Source organism: Bos mutus, chromosome 2 (genome assembly GCF_027580195.1).
Source record: "Bos mutus isolate GX-2022 chromosome 2, NWIPB_WYAK_1.1, whole genome shotgun sequence".
In the NCBI taxonomy this organism is placed as follows: domain Eukaryota; kingdom Metazoa; phylum Chordata; class Mammalia; order Artiodactyla; family Bovidae; genus Bos; species Bos mutus.
The window spans coordinates 104369783-104388387 of NC_091618.1; the positions used below are offsets into that span (position 1 = coordinate 104369783).

General features: G+C 37.3%; 1 protein-coding gene across 9 annotated transcripts in view; it reads right to left on the reverse strand.

Moving 5' to 3' along the window:
• COBLL1 (cordon-bleu WH2 repeat protein like 1) overlaps positions 1–18605 on the reverse strand; it is a 167780-nt gene that overhangs the window by 12799 nt on the left and 136376 nt on the right. For 7 of the 9 annotated variants that reach the window (XM_070357770.1, XM_070357740.1, XM_070357710.1 and 4 more), the window contains 5 exons: positions 8767–8920; positions 8219–8293; positions 7592–7702; positions 4309–4543; positions 3198–3292 (listed from right to left, as the gene is read on the reverse strand). In XM_070357770.1, the coding sequence (XP_070213871.1) occupies positions 3198–3292; positions 4309–4543; positions 7592–7702; positions 8219–8293; positions 8767–8920 (670 nt within the window). The remainder of the gene's footprint in view (positions 1–3197; positions 3293–4308; positions 4544–7591; positions 7703–8218; positions 8294–8766; positions 8921–18605) is intronic. The other 2 variants (XM_070357731.1, XM_070357723.1) reach the window with 1 other exon arrangement.

Consider the following 18605-nt stretch of genomic DNA (forward strand, 5'->3'; position numbering starts at 1 on the left):
CCCGTTTGAGCCTCAGATGTCAAAAACAAAACTATGTATTATATATCACTTATGTAACAGTAACATGCTTATTAGGATACCATATTGCCCAAAACAAGTACTCATAGAAGATAGCTATGATTTTAAGATGATATTTCAGTCTTTGTTAAGAATGACAAAATGATACTGACAGATTTTAAAAAATGTTTTTGTTCTGTTTTTTTCCATTTTGATTCTGTCTTTTCTATAATCCCTAGTATACTTATATTTCATTTAGCATTTGTTAGGATTGTTTCCCTTTTAATGTTATCAGTTTTATTTATGACAGACCACAAAACCTTACCTTTAAGAGCTGAAATAAAAACAACCTAAGTTATTGTCTGACTAATTAGGTGTCCTTGCTAAATCATTTTAGAGGATTTTGTTTTCAGTCACAATATGGGGTGGTTTCAACTACATTAAAAACAACCATGTGGGTTTTTATTTTCTTCTCTGTGAGAAAAGATAACTTTATTTTTCTCATGTTAGAATCCAGGTAGAGAAAACAAACTTTCCTCTCCCAACACTACTTTTCCTCTGAATTTTAATTCAGACCTCCTGAAAACAAAAATCTTTTGCCAGTGTCTAGGTTAACAAAGCAACAGTTGCCAGCCAACAACATGATGGCAAAGAGTTGGAATGAGGCTTCTGGAAGGAAACAGAGGCTTATGACTGAGCCAAGTGATTCATATATACTGTCGTCCTCTAGTCAAGTACCATGAAGAATCATTTCTTCCGAATAACCAGCTAGCCCTCTTCTTCAAAATCCTTGGTGGCCTCTCCTTTCAGATATGACAGTTTGCACAGCACAAGTGAAGTGTGGGCCTTGGAAATCAAATTGTGAACGAATGTCAAGTATTTCTCTATAGTTTTATAATCACTCACTTTCACCTGTAAGATAAAGTTCACTGTCTAAACTATAAAATGGATCCTCTGTGAAAAATGAAAAGAAAAAAAGGAGCCTAAATGTATTTCCTTTTCTCTTGCTTATTTCTCATTTTCCACTGAATATAGATATATCCCAGTTACAGAATGGAAACACTTTCTAAAAAAAGGTAAATAATTATAAAAATATATTTTTAAAATGAAATTCCCTATAATAAATCCTAATTTATTGGTTTTAGAACTTCTTCACATTTTCTGTGGGTTATAATTACTTTACCATTATCTACTGAATTTCTCACCAAAATTTCAAAAATTTCAGTGATTGCCAGGCCTACAAACACTACTGAATTCATTAGCTTTTCCTGCTACATATCTGCTGATAATGCAAACAAGATGTCAGTGAATAGACAGGCTATTTTTCAGAAATGGCCAGTAGAGGGAGAAGGTATATTTTGTACTATACTACACTTTCCCCTACTCAAAACTGACACGAACATCAACCACCTGATGAAAGGATCATTTAGATAAGTGCACAGTTTAGGTTTAAAGAAAAAAGGAGAAAAGCAGAATAAAATTAGTTCTAAGGATAACAAATTATTTTAAAAACCACCCAGAGTTGATAGTGGTCATTGTAAATCAAGTGCAAATCAAAATAAGTATATTACAGAAATGTGCTTGGGACCCTAATACTAATATGATACCCAGATCTTTGCAAAAATGATTTAATTTTACTATGATTTTAAACAGTAAGCAGCTTTTAAATCACATCTCAATAGAAATGCTATTGCCATCATAATATATGTTGTTAAAAAGCTGCATCAAGAAGAAAAAATGGGGAAATTATATACAAGTATATAAGTTGTACACTTGTATCTCAGGAGGTTATTGACCATAAGGACAATGAATCAAAGACATTCATATTCAAATTAACCAACACATACCACATGTATAAAGTGTCATATCTATATACAGCTGTCTATCTTGTTTGTGACATTGGGATAATCCAATACCTATTGAATTTATATATGTATCTATGTATCTCCAGAGAAGGCAATGGCAACCCACTCCAGTACTCTTGCCTGGGAAATCCCATGGACAGAGGAGCCTGGTAGGCTATAGCCCATGGGGTCGCGAAGAGTCAGACATGACTGAGCGACTTCACTTTCACTTTTCACTTTCATGCATTGGAGAAGGAGATGGCAACCCACTCCAGTGTTCTTGCCTGGAGAATCCCAGGGATGGGAGCCTCATGGGCTGCCGTCTATGGGGTCGCAGAGTCGGACACAACTGACGTGACTTAGCAGCAGCAGCATATATCTCTCTCTATGTTTTCTATGGATCTTAACCTAGTTTTATGTACTAACATAATAGATTGGATTTGAGAATAAGCCATTTCCTTCATATCCCCTTAAAATACCATTGTGTATTCACTGCAATTCTGATTTGTATAGTTTTTTTTTTCTGAAATTCAATCCTAACTATATATTTTAACTGTTATCTCAGTATTCTGCTAGGTTCCATAAGAAATTCAAACAAAGTATCAGATATAATTTCTCTGATCGAAGACTGTCCAATCTAGTCAAGTAGTCGAGACACAGAACTACATGGCTTCCGGCAGTCAAGCAACAGAATAAGTGAAGTGGCAGGATTTGGATAATAGTTGAATGGGTGAAGATTATTTTCCAGACAAAGATAATAATAAAATAACCATAGTTCTAATGATAGAACTGAGTGAAATATATATGCCATGAGAAAGAATAAACTATCTTGATTTGGAGGTATGGGGGGAGGAGTAGGAAATACTGGTAAACTATTACATGATTAGATGGCTTGAGCCTGAAATATCAGGCAGACAAGTTTTACCCAAGGTATATCAACTTGACTATGAAATAAAACAGGCTTGAGTTAGGGAGTCAGTAGAAGGAAAAAGAAGTAGATCATAAGTATGCATAGAGTATACATTGGTAAGATTCAGAGCTAAGTTAGATAACCTCTAAGATTTAACAACAACAACATCACAAGACATGGTAGTGAGAAGCAAATTTTGGAATCAATACATATTGAACACATACTGCCTGAGTTCAAATCTGAGGTCTACCATTTACTGTGGGACCTCAGGTGAGTTATGTAATATCTTTGTGGATCAATCATCTGTAAAATGGGACTAAAGTAACAATACCCATTAATGAGTTAGTATACAAGATTAAATGAGCTAATATAAAGTGTTTAAGAAAGGTCCTTGGCATACAGTATGTGCTATGAAAGTGTTAGTTATTAGTGCTTATGGAACTCACCTTTCTCTTGGTTTGGGTCCAGTGACTTCAGGTTTCTTACACTGTCAACTACCGTCTCTTTGTCGCTTAAATTACATACCATAATGTGTAGCCTTCTGTAAAAATGATATTGTATATTATATATGATACTATTCAAACACACACTCACACAACAATAAAACAGGCAATAATTTCCAAAGACAGACTGGAACAATCATCTTTTTCTGCCAAATACTGGAAATTTAATAGCAAAGAAAAAATAAAGCTAAGAGGAAATGGTGCTATAAAACATTAGCTTTCATATGTGGCCCTGTAACAAAGCAAGATATTAGAAGCTTGGTAGGATGGACAGTTTCCCCAAGAGAGTATCTTTTCTTATTATCAATTATTATCTTTTAAAGAAAAAGGAGCTAAATGAAATTTACTTTCATAGACATTTCCCTTACATCTGGCAAGGTCACCTTGTGACAAGTCAGAATGTGAATTAACTTCACTGGGTGTTTTTTTTTTTTAATGATAGAGGAGTTTAATTTGGAGACAATCTCATGCAAATTATAGTAAAACTTTGATAAAATGGTTTATTTTACGTTCTTGATTTCATCTTTATTCATAGTGTGGTATTTCTAACAGAATGTAAGTGTACTTTATTATGACTTTCTATTTCTAGAACCAAGGGGAAAGTGCATTCTCTGCTTCACAAAATTGACTGTAAAAATGATTAGTGGCTTAACATCATATTCTAATATGCAGAATTGTTTTATAAACCAGTCAGTAAAAGTTCTTTAGGAGTATTGTTGCAAATTGAGATTATATATTTCATTTTGGCCAAATAGGTAACAGGCAAAACAAACACAACAGAAACAAAAATGCTAATCATACTCATACAAAATAAGTACATGTTGTGGTTTATCTGGCACAGGGACACCAAAACCATTGGATTTGATTTTATTTAAAACCAATCACATGTAAATAGATACTCTATGAATAAAGTTTTTTTAATGATGGTAAAAGGGATAAAGTATAAACTAAAGAAATGACTTCACTTGTGTTTAAAATATCGTTTCTGTATTTCAGAAGACTACTATCAGTTAAACAAAGCACCGCCACCACTTCTGGCGTATGGACTACTTACTGTTCATCTGTGTTTCTAGTTCCTTGTTTTTCTTCTTTGGAGTTTTGTGAGGACTCTCCAGTAGCACTGCCAGGGCCTGAGTGAGGATCATTTTTCAGTGTATTTATTATATCAGTAGATACAGTAGGAATGTCTTGTGACTTCAGAGAAGTATTTTCAGCCTCATCTTTAGGCATTTCACTCAGTTCTTCCTTTTCATCTATCTCTTCAAGGCTATAATCAGAGCTTATTCCAGCTACAAAGAAATGAAGATATAATCCTAAATAATAATTTGTCTCATTTATCCAATGCAATTCTGGCAAGGAAGGAATTTTTAAAATAATAATTAGCTGGACTCTTTTAAATTCTGATTCAAAGCTAATAGTAAAATACTTGTCTAATGGTGAATAATTATGTTAATGTATAATCAGATTATCTCAGACATGCATTTCTAAAAATATGCTATCGCTCTAGGTTTTCTTTGTGGTAGAAAAAATGGTTACTTAAGCTTATAAACTTCAAGTTATATATTTCATTTAAGAATGTGTCTTTCAATTTAAATGACTTTTACCTTGATCCAATAGCATTAAATGTAAACAAAAAGAACACAAATTTTTAGTCTATAAGTGTAATTATAAAGTGTGACTCAGTAGTTATGAGTACTGTGATTGAGAATTGTCTGAGCATCCTTTAAAAACACTGATGCTCACCTCTACTGTACATCTGTTAAATTGGAATCTCTAAAGGACAGGACCAAGAATTTTTAAGATTCTTTGGGTGATTCTAGTGTGTAACCAAAGTTAAAAGCCACTTACTTAGATGCTTAATATAATTTTTAAGATAATAGAATAAGCATTATGCTGTGAAAATTGATTTTAATTCCTATTGAGTTTGATTCTCAGAGGCAACTTCCATTAAATCTTTTCTCTATATTATCAAAGTATAATGAGCATATACCTTTTAAGCAGATACACATATATTTCCTTCTCTTTCTTGTTGGTTTATTTAATATAAATGGAACCATCATGTATCTGATGTTTTCAACTTTTGTTTCTCCACTCAACTGTATCTTAAAGGTTGTCCCATATCAATATGTATGTGTGTGTATGATTCTTTTCAATAGCTGTGGTTAATATTTTGTTGAATAAAATGGTTTTATTATTATTTCTAACAACAAATGGCCAACAGGGTAAAAGACAAGGAGCCATCCTAAGTGGTTAGTGTCCACACTAGTTCTGAAAGTATATTTAAACCAAAGAATGAAGTTTTGGATCTCTGCTTATTTGAATATAATTCAGTACCTCCACCCACACAATAGCAGCTGAACAAAGTTTAATTTTGCCCCAATTGAGGGAGGGAAAAAAAGTAGTATAGCATTGAATTGTAGTGATCTGCACATCTACAAAATTTAACAAAAAGTTTAATATATTTGAAGAATATTTGAAATACTTAAAATGTATTTGTCTTTAAGCATATAGACAGTAGTATGCCATTTGTGATTTTTAATAAATATGGGGAATTTTAACAACATTTTTGTTATAAATTGAAAAGTAGATTACTAAGAAAAAATAATTTGACTCTAAGTAAACTTATATATATAAATATGTGCCCATACTTATACATCCAAGTCTTTATTGTGACATGAAATAGTTATTTTGATGCCAATGTACAATATTCTGCCTTTAAAGTAACTATATAGATATGACATTTATATAGTAAGAGCATATTTACATAATTTAAAAAATGTATCCAGGAAAACTTAGTGGCCATTACGGTTTAGATGCAAGTTGTTTTATAGATGGCTCCTTGATATATGCTAAGCTCTTTTGAAATCAACCGAGGTAACATTTAGCAAATTATTGATCTTTCTCCCTATTTCTCTCTTCACAATCACAAGTATTTTATATAGATACACAATTTTAAGCATGAGGTCCTCCACTGAGAAACTGGTCCTAAAGTATGAAGAATGAGTCACATGTTTCAAAAGTCTTTTCAAATTATTTTTCTGGGGTTTTATGAAGTGAAGTCGTTCAGTCGTGTCCAACTCTTTGCTACCCCATGGACTGTAGCCTACCAGGCTCCTCAGTCCATGGGATTTTCCAGGCAAGAATACTGGAGTGGGTTGCCATTTCCTTCTCCAGGGGATCTTCCCAACCCAGGGATGGAACCCAGGTCTCCTGCATTGTAGGCAGATGCTTTACCGTCTGAGCTACTTATACTTAGTAGTTATAAGCATTATATGTGTGCATGCTCAGTTGTGTCTGACTTTTTGTGAGCCCATGAACTGTAGCCCACCAGGCTCCTCTGTCCATAGAATTCACCAGGCAAGAATACTGGAGTGAGTTGCCATTTGCTACTCCAGGAGATCTTCCCAACCCAGGGATTGAACCCTGCATCTCCTACACTGGCAGGCAGATTCACCGTTGTGCTACTTGGGAAGCCCAAGCATTATGTAGGCTTTCTTAAATAAATTCATTCCTGTCATTAAAAGTCTTAGAAAAGGCTGTGATTCTTTTAAAAAAAATTCTAATCATCCAAGAGCACTTTCACACTTTGTTATTTGATTAGTACAGATTTTCCCAAGCTTTAAAAAATATTAAATCAAGTTTGTTTACTGATACTATGGTCAAATGACCAAATTTTAGAACTACAACAATAACAACGATTATAACAAAATGAGGTGGGGGCTGTGAACAATGAATACTTTTCACAGATGTTATATCGCAACTATCATATTTCAGCTTCATACATTCTAAGGGAAGACAATTCACTTTCAAAGAACAGAATATCCAAACCTTTGGTGTAGTTTGAAGATACAACAACTCCCAAAGTGTGTTTAAAAAAAAAATTTACAAAAATATCATTTGAAAGTGTAATTATTGAAATTTCTTTTACTTCTATAATTTGAATATATTTATCATAATTTTTTCAATCCTTCTAAAGGTTACAAAATTGAAACAAAAATAAAATTTAAAATATTTAAAATTCACAAAATTCAATTGTGTAAAAGAAATTCAAATAAACATAGTTTGTGGCATCTTATGTTATTAAAGCTTAAAATTTCACTAAGCCTTTTGGGACATCTTGTATATTTTTCCTGGAAATAGTCAAAAGGGCAAAATTGTTTGACAAACACTACCCTTTGCTAAAACAGAATTGTATTAGATTAAAGCTATTCTTGTGAACTTTAAAAAAAAATTCATTTATTCAGAAAAATGCTCACTGTATCCGACACTATTGTGGTTGTTACATGAATTATTTTCACTTTCATTTTTAGCCACTGAGGAAAAGCCAGGTAACTTACAGGGCAGAGATGTGGCAGCAGCCTCAGGCGTTCCAGGGCACCCCGAGACAGGGGCTTCGGCGGGCAGCTGGGACACAGCGCACTGTTCATTCCCAGGGCCGAGGGAGGCTTCTGCCAAAGAAGTAAAATCTGTGGTGATGGCACTTAGAAAATAGAATTAAGCAAACAGAGACCGAAAAGCATTTTGGAAGAAATTATATTTGTCACCATCACAGAATTAAAATTCTGATTGCTGTATTTCATGCTCTGAGCTTAGGAGGGGAATATTTTTCATTTCATACTGTATAATGTGGGTGTTAGCCACTCAGTCATATCCAATTCTCTGTGACCCCATGGACTATAGCCACCAGGCTCCTCTGTCCATGGAATTTTCCAGGTAAGGATACTGGAATGAGTTGCCATTTCCTTCTCTGATCTTCCCGACTAGAGATTGAACCCATATCTTGCGCACTGCGGGCAGACTCTATCAACTGAGCTACCAGGGAAGCCCCTCCCTGGTGGGAAATGGAGTCAAAGTATCTGTATCTCCTTCATGTACAGAGATTACAAGTAGCTTCTAACTTCATTCCCCAACTCACTGGAAGTTCTTTCTCAGTGGTTACAAGATGAGGAATAGAGGTGTCATACCTGGGCTGGACAGGCCCTCAGAAGAGCTCACTTCTACACCACTGTCGGTAGGAACTGCAGGTACTGACTGCGTGGCTAGAGGACAGAAGAGACATAACCTATAAGCAGGCAGGTCATGTTCACCAATGAAACGATTCCTTACTAGCTTAACTTAGTGACGTTTATATAATTCAGAAAGAGATAGCCCTAACCTCGTTAGAAACCACTTTACTTGTCTAGCTCTGATACAACTAAATCTGGTTAGATTCCCAATCCTACATGTAGTCAGTCCTGGAAAGATAATATCTTCTTAATAGACTCATAAATTATAATATGCTCATTTTAGGATCATGGAGCTATACAGCTTTATACTTTGTTAGGTTGCAGATTTTTCAAAGGTGGTGAGAATAATCAGGGACTATCTAAGTATTACTATTAAAATCAATTAATTAAAAGTTAAGTTTAAGAACTATTATTATTTAATAAAAAGACATGATTTATAACATATCATATCTGTTGTCTAAAGAAAATACAGCACAAATTAATGTTAATGGGAAAATTAACATTACCAGTCACATGACTGTTCTCATCGCTTTGCAGCAGGACTGTTTTCGAGGGCGGGGAAGGTGCTTTTCGCTTTGTCCTTTTCAAAGATGAATTCCCAGCAGATGTGCTGCTGAGCTGCAGAGAACCCGTCCTCACCCTGCCTTCTCCATAGGAACTCTATAGAAAACAAAACAACCAAGTGGAATTTCCATTCAAAAATGAACAGCAGGCTTTAGGAAGACACTGACCTTTCCATTCAAACACATCACATGCCAACATGGAGCTTACCAGTCAGGAAGCATTTACAGAGTAACTGCAATGTGCCAGAAATGGATATGTAAAGAAAAATAAAACATGGTTCTTCTCAAGAAAGTCAGGCTAGAATGGGAGGCAGGCATATAAACAACTAATTAAAATGTACATGACTCATAAAAACTAGCTTCCAAAGAAAAATCTAGAGGAAACTACTGGAGTAAAGTCAGAAGTGAAAAAGGAAAGAATATTTGTACATTGAGACTGGCTTGATCTTTCTCTTGTTAGCACAATACATCAATGACAAACATTTCAAAAATCTATATGTTTACCAAAAGCAAGGTCATCTGAGGTCCTTGACTCTATACCCAGCTGACGCTCACACTCACAGCATGTGACTGTCAGCAGGCTGGCCACTGCCTCCTGGCCCATCGCCATGTCATCTTGCTCTTGCCCTTTACAACAAACCTGCTTAAAAGAGTTATTCATAATTTTTTTCTCCCATTTCTCATCTGCCACTTGAACCCCTCCAATCAGACTTCTCTCAATCTTTGATCCATTAAAACTATTCCTGTCTGTGAGATAATAGAAATACATAAAGGTCTCTGTCCCTGTTGCTGGCACAGAGCTCCTAAAACCCTTGAACTTTCCTAACTGACAAGAACACTAGAATCATCTCTTGTTCTAATATTGGTCTTGGGCCCTGGTTCCTGCCACACATCTGGTGAGCAGAAGTGAAATGTTTTGTGTGAGTAGCAGAGAAGACTCAGGGAAGAAACACATAGTAGGAAAGAACTGGGTTTTCCCTACATTGGTAGAAAACTGAGTTTTTACTTTATACTATAAAAGTCATCAATGACCTCCTCCCTGACTAAATCAGAGGTTACTTCTTCAGTTCAGTCACTCAGTCGTGTCTGACTCTGCGACCCCATGAACTGCAGCACGCCAGGCCTCCCTATCCATCACCAACTCCCGGAGTTCACCCAAACTCACGTCCATCGAGTCAGTGATGCCATCCAGCCATCTCATCCTCTGTCATCCCCTTCTCCTGCTGCCCCCAATCCCTCCCAGCATCAGAGTCTTTTCCAATGAGTCAACTCTTCACTTGAGCTCACTTATTGGACATATTAGCAGCATTACATAGCTGACCATCCTCTAAAGTCTCTTTTTTCTTACATCCAGAATACTATATCCTTATTCTGCATACATCTAACTTTCTATTTCTGTGTGCGTTCCTTTTCATCTAGTCCTTGGACATATTCTCTTTAATATCTATGGTCACTCTTAGTAATCTCCACTATCTCTAGGTTTTCTGTATTATTTATATTATTTACAGGTCTTGGACCTTGTATACATATTTTCTATATTTATTTATATAAATAAATATTTGTATTATTTATATGTTGGTGATTCCAAACTATGTCCCCATTCCTGGACTTCTGTCTGATCTTCATTTAGTATCAAAGCCCATTTCAAACTCAGCATGTCTAAAACTAAGATCCTGATAATCCCTCCTTTCATCTCCCCCATTAAAAATAATCCTGTTCTCACAGTCTTCCCCGTTTCAATAAAAAGCAAGTCATTCTTCCGTTTAGGCCAGAACTTGTGGAGTCATGCTTCCTTATCCCGTCTCTCACACTGCATATCAAGTCCATCCTGTTGGCTCATCAGGTTCGACTGCTACCACAGAGTCTGAGTCACCACTAAGAACCTTCTACCTGGATTGCTTCTTCCACACTGCTTCCCTACAGTCCTTCCGCAACATAGCAGCAAAGGTGCCTGTTGAGACAAAAATCAAGGGGCTTCCCTGGAGGCTCAATGGTAAAGAATCTGCCTGGTCAAAGCAGGAGACACCAGTTCAATCCCTGATCTGGGAAGATCCCACATGCCAGGTAACAACTAAGCCTGCATGCCACAACTACTGAACCAGTGCTCTAGAGCCCGTGAGCTGCAACTACTGAACCCTGTGCCACAACTACCAAAGCCTGCATGCCTAGAGCCCACGCTCTGACACAAGAGAAACCACTGCAATGAGAAGCCCACACACTACAGCCAAGAGTAGCCCACCCTCAACCCAACTGGAAAAGGCCCATATGCAGCAACTGAAGACCGAGCACAGCCATAAATAAATCTTAAAAAAAAATCAGGTGAAAGCACTTTGTTCAAAACCCCCTAATAATTTCTCAAGTGATACAGAAAAGCCAAAGTCCTTGTAATGACTTCTAAGGTTATCAGTGACCCAGCACCTAGATCTTTCTGACCTCCTTCTCCAAGTGTGGAGCGGAGTGAGCCACACTGGCCTTCGCGCTGCTCCTCGAATGTGCCAGAAGGAGTGTTCTCACCTCAGGATGGTTGCCCTTGCTGTTCCCTATCCCGGGAATGCTCTTTTTGTAACTTAACATCTTACCCTTTCATTTTCTTCAGGTCATTTCTCAAGTGTCACTTCTCAGTGAACTCCTCCTTGACTCCCTCCCCCCACCCACCCACCCACACACAATCTCTCTTCCTAGCTTGATTTATGTGCTTGTGCTAAGCCAATTCAGTTGTGTCTGACTCTTTGCAACCCTATGGACTATAGCCTGCCAGGCTCCTCTGTCCATGGGATTCTCCAGGCAAGAATACTGTGGTGGGTTGCCATTTCCTATTGCAGGGGGTCTTCCCGACTCAGGGACTAAACCCACATCTCTTGCGTACTCTGCATTGGCAGGTGGGTTCTTTACCACTAGTGCCACCTGGGATATTTACTGTCAATGTTTAATCTTTCTCTAACAGACTACAGGATTGGCCTGTTTACCTTGTTTATTGTTGCTTCCACCAGGTTTGACTCAGGGTCAGGATGTTTTTTCCTCGTATTTTGCTCACTGCTGTATCTCCAGAACAATGTCTGGTTCATAGAAGTTTCTCGATAAATATTTGTTGAATGAATGAGAGAAATGGACCAAAAATTGCCTTCTTCATTTGCAAATAGAGGCTCTTGATGAATTTGGAGAGTATGTAAAGCTTGGGCCGTTCCAATCTTATGAGACAATGTAAGTACAGCTAAGGAAAGCAGTATAGTTCATAAGATGTTTATTAGTCATTATGTTTTGCTACACACCACAAAAAGTTCAGCCAATTACTCTTTTGAAATATTGTCATATTTCCGTCAGAGAAGGAAGAAAGCTTGCCCTCCCAGAGAAAATTTTGAGTCAGCTGTTGTCAGTGCCTGCTCTGTTAGGTACCAAAGTGGAAGGCAGATCATCTCACAGGGACAGAAGCAGGGTCTGGTCCACAGTGGCAGGCACTTGGCGGAACACACCTCTCACTAAGGTTAAGTCATCTTAACAAGGGGTCAGACAGGGTGGCACCAGGCTGACCTTATCAGTAACTGAAACATTAGACTTCTGTACCAGTTGATAAATAGCTGCAACCATCAATCTCCTCTCCTCTCATTACTCTGGTCCCTTCTACAGAACCCTTTGCTGCTGCTAAGTCGCTTCAGTCATGTCCAACTCTGCGCGACCCCATAGATGGCAGCCCACCAGGCTCCCCTGTCCCTGGGATTCTCCAGGCAAGAACACTGGAGTGGGTTGCCATTTCCTTCTCCAATGCATGAAAGTGAAAAGTGAAAGTGAAGTCGCTCAGTCGTGTCCGACTCCTAGCGACCCCATGGACTGCAGCCCACCAGGCTCCTCCATCCATGGTATTTTCCAGGCAAGAGTACTGGAGTGGGGTGTCATTGCCTTCTCCACAGAACCCTTTAGACGTCTCCAAAATCCAGCATGAAATGAGTTAGAACCTGCCACCCAAACCCAGATTTTGATTCTGAGTCACTAAAGCCAATTCTGATTAAATCAGAGGGTCACCCCCTGAAACACCTCACCTGGATGGGCATATGGGTGGGTCCTCACCCATATGCTGCTTGGACCTTTAAATAATTAGGAGAAAGGCCCTTGATGATAAGAGATGAGAAAGGAACGTAGTGATAAATCAGGAGTATTTAAATATCATTTTGAGTAGAACATAAAGTTTAAATAAAAACCTTCTTATGATGATGTGTCTGTGTTTGGAAATGTTCACTTGCCATCTTATAAAAGTAACAAATTTAGGGACGGTTAGGAAGAAGGCCAAAAATTCTCCTAAAACAATGCGGCACTTCACTTTTTGAAACACTGATCTAAAATATCAAAAGCAGTAAAAATGTCATTTTATTTCTTGATGAGGTTACTTCTGTAAAGCCCTATTCAAGTAGGCCTCATTCCTATCACAGACCTAGTTTATCAAAAGAAACACAGTAGGTGATCAGGAAGTAACTGGTGAGTGCATGAAGCCATGGCTTCATCTGGTCCTCCTAATTCTACGCTGACGCCATGTTTCCCATCTCTGGACTGATTGCTCTCATGTCATCTGAAAACAACTTGTGTTCCCCTTCAGGTCAAGTTCCCAGCCACAGTCATTTATTGGTCTTTTCTATGACCTGACAAAAGCAGTCACAACATGAATTTCTCAGACAACTATATCTGTTTAAGAGTTAGAGCTCTTAAAATTTGATTATAATATTATAAAGCAGATAGCACAGAAATAAAAAAAAAGGGAGAAATGTATATACAGAGATTCACAAATTTATATGGACTGAATAACTCAAAGACAGAGTAAAAATAAACTCATGTATTTCATTTATCATCCTAGAGGTCTTAAAATAAGCTAACTTTTTTTTTGTACAGGATATTTATATTTCTATGGATAAATAATTTAAAATTTATCAAAATATACATATTTCAGCATCACAAATGTTGAACTATTTTTAGTAGCATTTGTGAAGACAGTTGAGGGAATGCATGTTAGAAGGGCAAAGCCATGAATGTCTTGCAGGGAGCATATGTTTTATAACCTTATTCTGTAAGATTTACCCCCTTCCTCTATTGTACGGGTGTGTAATGAAAGCAAATGGACTTGTGTTTCTAGACTAGCACATGGGTCATACAGACTTAAGAACAAAGACCTTTGAAGAGAACATGATCATCACTGCGTGTGACCAGGTCAACTTATGTTAACTATATCACTTGATTCCATGCTATAATTAATGATAAGAGCTTACTAAATTGATGACAAAAATGTAAACTTAACGGATGCTGTAAGATGGACCAGGCAGGATTTTTTAAGGACTAAGAATGATGAGTTTAAAAAATAAGCCTCAATTAGTGATGGGAATATTACTTTCATTTTGAGATATGAATGATATTAGCATTCAAAGAATAGCTTAATATACATTTTTTGTTGTCCTATAAGAGAGCGCCACAAGAGTTTTTAAATTTGTGTGTGTGTGTTTAGAGGCTGTTAGAAAAGAATTTTAATCAGCTAAGCAGCAGCCAAGAGAAAATCAAACTTGGACTTATTCCATGTTAATTAAAATATCGCTATTAAGATTAAACTGAAGGAACCCCTGGATCCTATATGAAAACATTTCTCTTGGGTAAAAACCTGCAGAAAAAGAAAGTGCATTTAAGGTAGAAGACCTAGGTATTTCTGAATAGACTGTAGCCAAGAAAACTGGCATGTGCCTTGGGATACTTGTAGAATAACAGATCCAGTACACACGTATCCAGTACACAAGTAGTACGTCTACTTTCTAAAAAGTAGACATACTAAACTAACGCAGTTATTTAAGTAAACACATGAGTTCCTACATAAAATATTAAAGAAATAAAAAAGGGTGAGGAAGGGCATTATGTATTCTTCAGCCCCATTTTGTTCTGCGCACTGCAGGAATATGCTCCTTAATCGACTCCCAGTGGTTCTACTCTTTCATTCATCAGGGTTGAGCTACCCAGGATGTTGAGTGTGAATCTGTCTAATTGGAGAGAAGTTTACAGAGGGTTTGCAAGCTGGAAGAGAGGCAATGTAATGGTTACCAAACACAGGGGCTTTGGAGTCAATGCCAGGGCTTGCACCAGGAGAGCATAGCATTTACTGTCCCTGCAACCTTCTGCTTCCTCCTCCACAAAGTGGGACAAGTAACAGTACCTGCTTCACTGGGGTTGGATGCTCATGTGAAATGACCTGTGTCAGGCACGGGGTGCTGCACCTGGTACAGGGAACCTGCTCCACAAATAGTAGCTCATGTTATGACACATAATTTGCCTCCTTTCAAGTATGTGAAAGTGTAAATAGGCCAATGCCAGTTATAATTAGGGGTTAGAGCAAAAAGTATAGGTAAAAGGAGATATTTAAGACTGGTCCTTTCTTTAGTGCTGGTGGTGCTGCGAGTCCTACTAGAGTCAGTCTCAGTTATAGTCGACCTCAAACAACTGCAGGAGCTTGTGCTTAGTCCACTTTACAAACCAATTCCACTGTGTGTAAAACTCCACCGTAAGTCACTTCAGGCAGCTTCATCATACCTTCATCAGACGTTAAAGGAGTTTAATAAAAGCTAAATGTTTAATACCAGTTTGTTAAATCTTAGTGGGGGGGTGTATTAAAGTATATAAATCTGAAATATTTCATACATTTAGTGCAAACATTTAAAATAAAAGAACTGCTTAGAACTGTCTTTAGTTTTTACCAGCTAGCCAAGGTACATTTCCTTTGCTCAAATTATGATGGAAATTTTTAAAAGGAGTTGCTGCTGCTGCTGCTAAGTCGCTTCAGTCGTGTCCGACTCTGTGCGACCCCATAGACGGCAGCCCACCAGGCTCCCCCGTCCCTGGGATTCTCCAGGCAAGAGCACTGGAGGGGGTTGCCATTTCCTTCTCTAATGCATGCAAGTGAAAAGTGAAAGTGAGGTTGCTTGGCCGTGTCTGACTTTTCATGACCCCATGGACTGTAGCCCACTAGGCTCCTCCGTCCATAGGAATTTCCAGGCAAGAGTACTGGAGTTGGTTGCCATTTCCTTCTCCAAAAGGAGTTGAGATCATATTATATTTAAGTCCAGAGGATTTACAAAACAAGAAAACAGAGAGGTTTCTTCTTACTGTGGGAAAAATGCTTTGGTTAGTGATTAGAAATCTCCAATTATTTATTTTAGTTAGAGTCAGTAAGTCTGATTGCCTTCAGCAAAAACTACACTTCTAACAGTAACGTACATCACTGAATTTTATTGTCTGTGAAAAACAAATTAGTGCATAAACAGAATTCACTAGTGAAAGTGACAGGGTCAAGCTGAAAACCATGCCAGATAGTTAATCCCTCATAATTCACATCCAGATCAGAATTCACTGGTTCAAAATAAAAGTAAATTTAGCTGAAGAAAACAGAATTGAATGGCATTCAATAGATTTACTTAGTACTAGAACTGTAGTAGTTATTAAATTACTTATTAATCACAGTTGAATTACCTGATGTGGATCATTGAAATCAATATATTCTGGTTAAAAGAGAAGAATACAATTAGGAAAATAAAAAGACTAAATCAAAGGATGGAAATACAGTGATTCAACTTCAATGACATTGGTAAGTGTTTCTATTAGAAGCTTTTGGATTTTAGTTTGTTTATAATACGATTTTCCGTGTAAGGTGGGGTTGGGTTAGAGAGAACTTAAGCAATCTCTTAAAATTGTCTTAAAACTCATATAATTTTCTTTTCTTCTTTAGGCACAGATTCCCATTATCCTTCTCCAATTTGGACACTCTCAATAAATGCTGTAAAATATTATATTACCTTATAATTGATATTAGGTTTTCCTAATTTACTATGGATTAATCATTTCTATCCTAATGACTAAATTTCCATTTAACTGAAGGTCATGCTTTAACTTTTTTTTTTTAAGCTAAAACCACAACTTTCAGGACCTTAATTCGCTGACCAACAACTGAACCCTGCAGTGAAAACATGGAGTTCTAACCCCTGGACCACCAGGGAATTCCTAACTCTTAACTCTTGATAGAATTCTAAAATACTTTTACAACTTAAACGACAAATCAATTTTCTTAAACTTTAAACATAACTATTATACCAGAGTGAATGTAATATAGAAGTATAAGATGTTCTATTGAATTTCAAAATGGGCAAAGCTCTGAAGGTAGGTTTTTCTTATTACAAAGAAATCGGTTTTATTATTGATTTGATCATAAAGTTAGCACAATCTCCCATGAGACTCAAACAGTGCATATGTTGACGAGGAAAAAAAAAAAAAGAAACATCACTGTAAATATCAGTAAATACAGGTTACCTCCTAGAAATTTTGTTGTCCAACCTTTACCTTATACCTGCATACACTCACACAGACAAATGCACACCAGCTTTGACTTGTGCTGGATGAAGGCATACATGCCAGTTTCTTTGTCTATGATGGTTTTTCACACAGTATGCTATCGTTTGGTGGGTCTACAGCAAGTTTACTTTGCTGCCTTGAATCCTGCTTTTTCTATACCCTTTTCCCCCTTGGGCAGCACTTTGTCAAGACTCCTAAACATTTAGAACTTATATACTCTATTTTTTAATTCTCTCTGTAATCCTGTTTTAAGATCCTTCATTGATAGCACTGAAAGTCTAAGCTTGCTTTAGTCACCTTAGATTTTAAAAAGTCATATCAGTGAAGGAGTATAAGCAATAGGGGTGATATTCTAGGTATCACACAACTATAATTAGGGAAAGGAGAAATAGGGAAGCAGTCTCAGGGCCTGGAGCTCTCAAATCCACATTATATAAGCAGGCATCTGTTCTGTTAATTTTAATGGTGTTTCTATCAATCCCCTGAAATGAATTCTACAAGAGGTAGCAATGAGATTAGAGCTGGATCCACTTACAGATGTCTAAATGACTACCACCACCTTTCACTTGTGACTTTTAGAGTTACTAACAAGTTAAATCTCTTCAGAGAATTCTGAGTGGCCAAGCCTAGCAAAGCATTTGTCTTAGAATCATCTAGTTTTAAAGTCACTGTTCAGTTCAGTTGCTCAGTCTTGTCCGACTCTTTGTGACCCCATGGACTGCAGCATGACAGGCCTCCCTGTCCATCACCAACTCCCAGAGTTTACTCAAATTCATGACCATTGAGTCAGTGATGCCATTCCACCATCTCATCCTCTGTCGTCCCCTTCTCCTCCCACCTTCACTCTTTCCCAGCATCAGGGTATTTTCAAATGAGTCAGTTCTTCACATCAGCTGGCCAAAGTATTGGAGTTTCAGCTTCAGCATAAGTCCTTCCAATGAATATTCAGGACTAATTTCCTTTAGGATGGGTTGGTTTGATCTCCTTGCAGTCCAAGGGACTCTTAAGAGTCTTCTCCTACACCACAGTTCAAAAGCATCAGTTCTTTGGCACTCAGCTTTCTTTAGAGTCCAACTCTCATATCCATACATGACTATTGGAAAAACCATAGCTTTGATTAGATGGACCTTTGTTGGCAAAGCAATGTCTCTGCTTTTTAATATGCTGTCGAGTTTGGTCATAGCTTTTCTTCCAAAGAGCAAGCGTCTTTTAATTTTATGGTTGCAATCACCATCTGCAGTGATTTTGGAGCCCAAAAAGATAGTCTGTCACTGTTTCCACTGTTTCCCCATCTATTTGCCATGAAGTGATGGGAAGTGAAGTGATGCAACCAGATGCCATGATCTTCGTTTTCTGAATGTTGAGCTTTAAACCAACTTTTTCACTTTCTTCTTTCACTTTCATCAAGAGGCTTTTGAGTT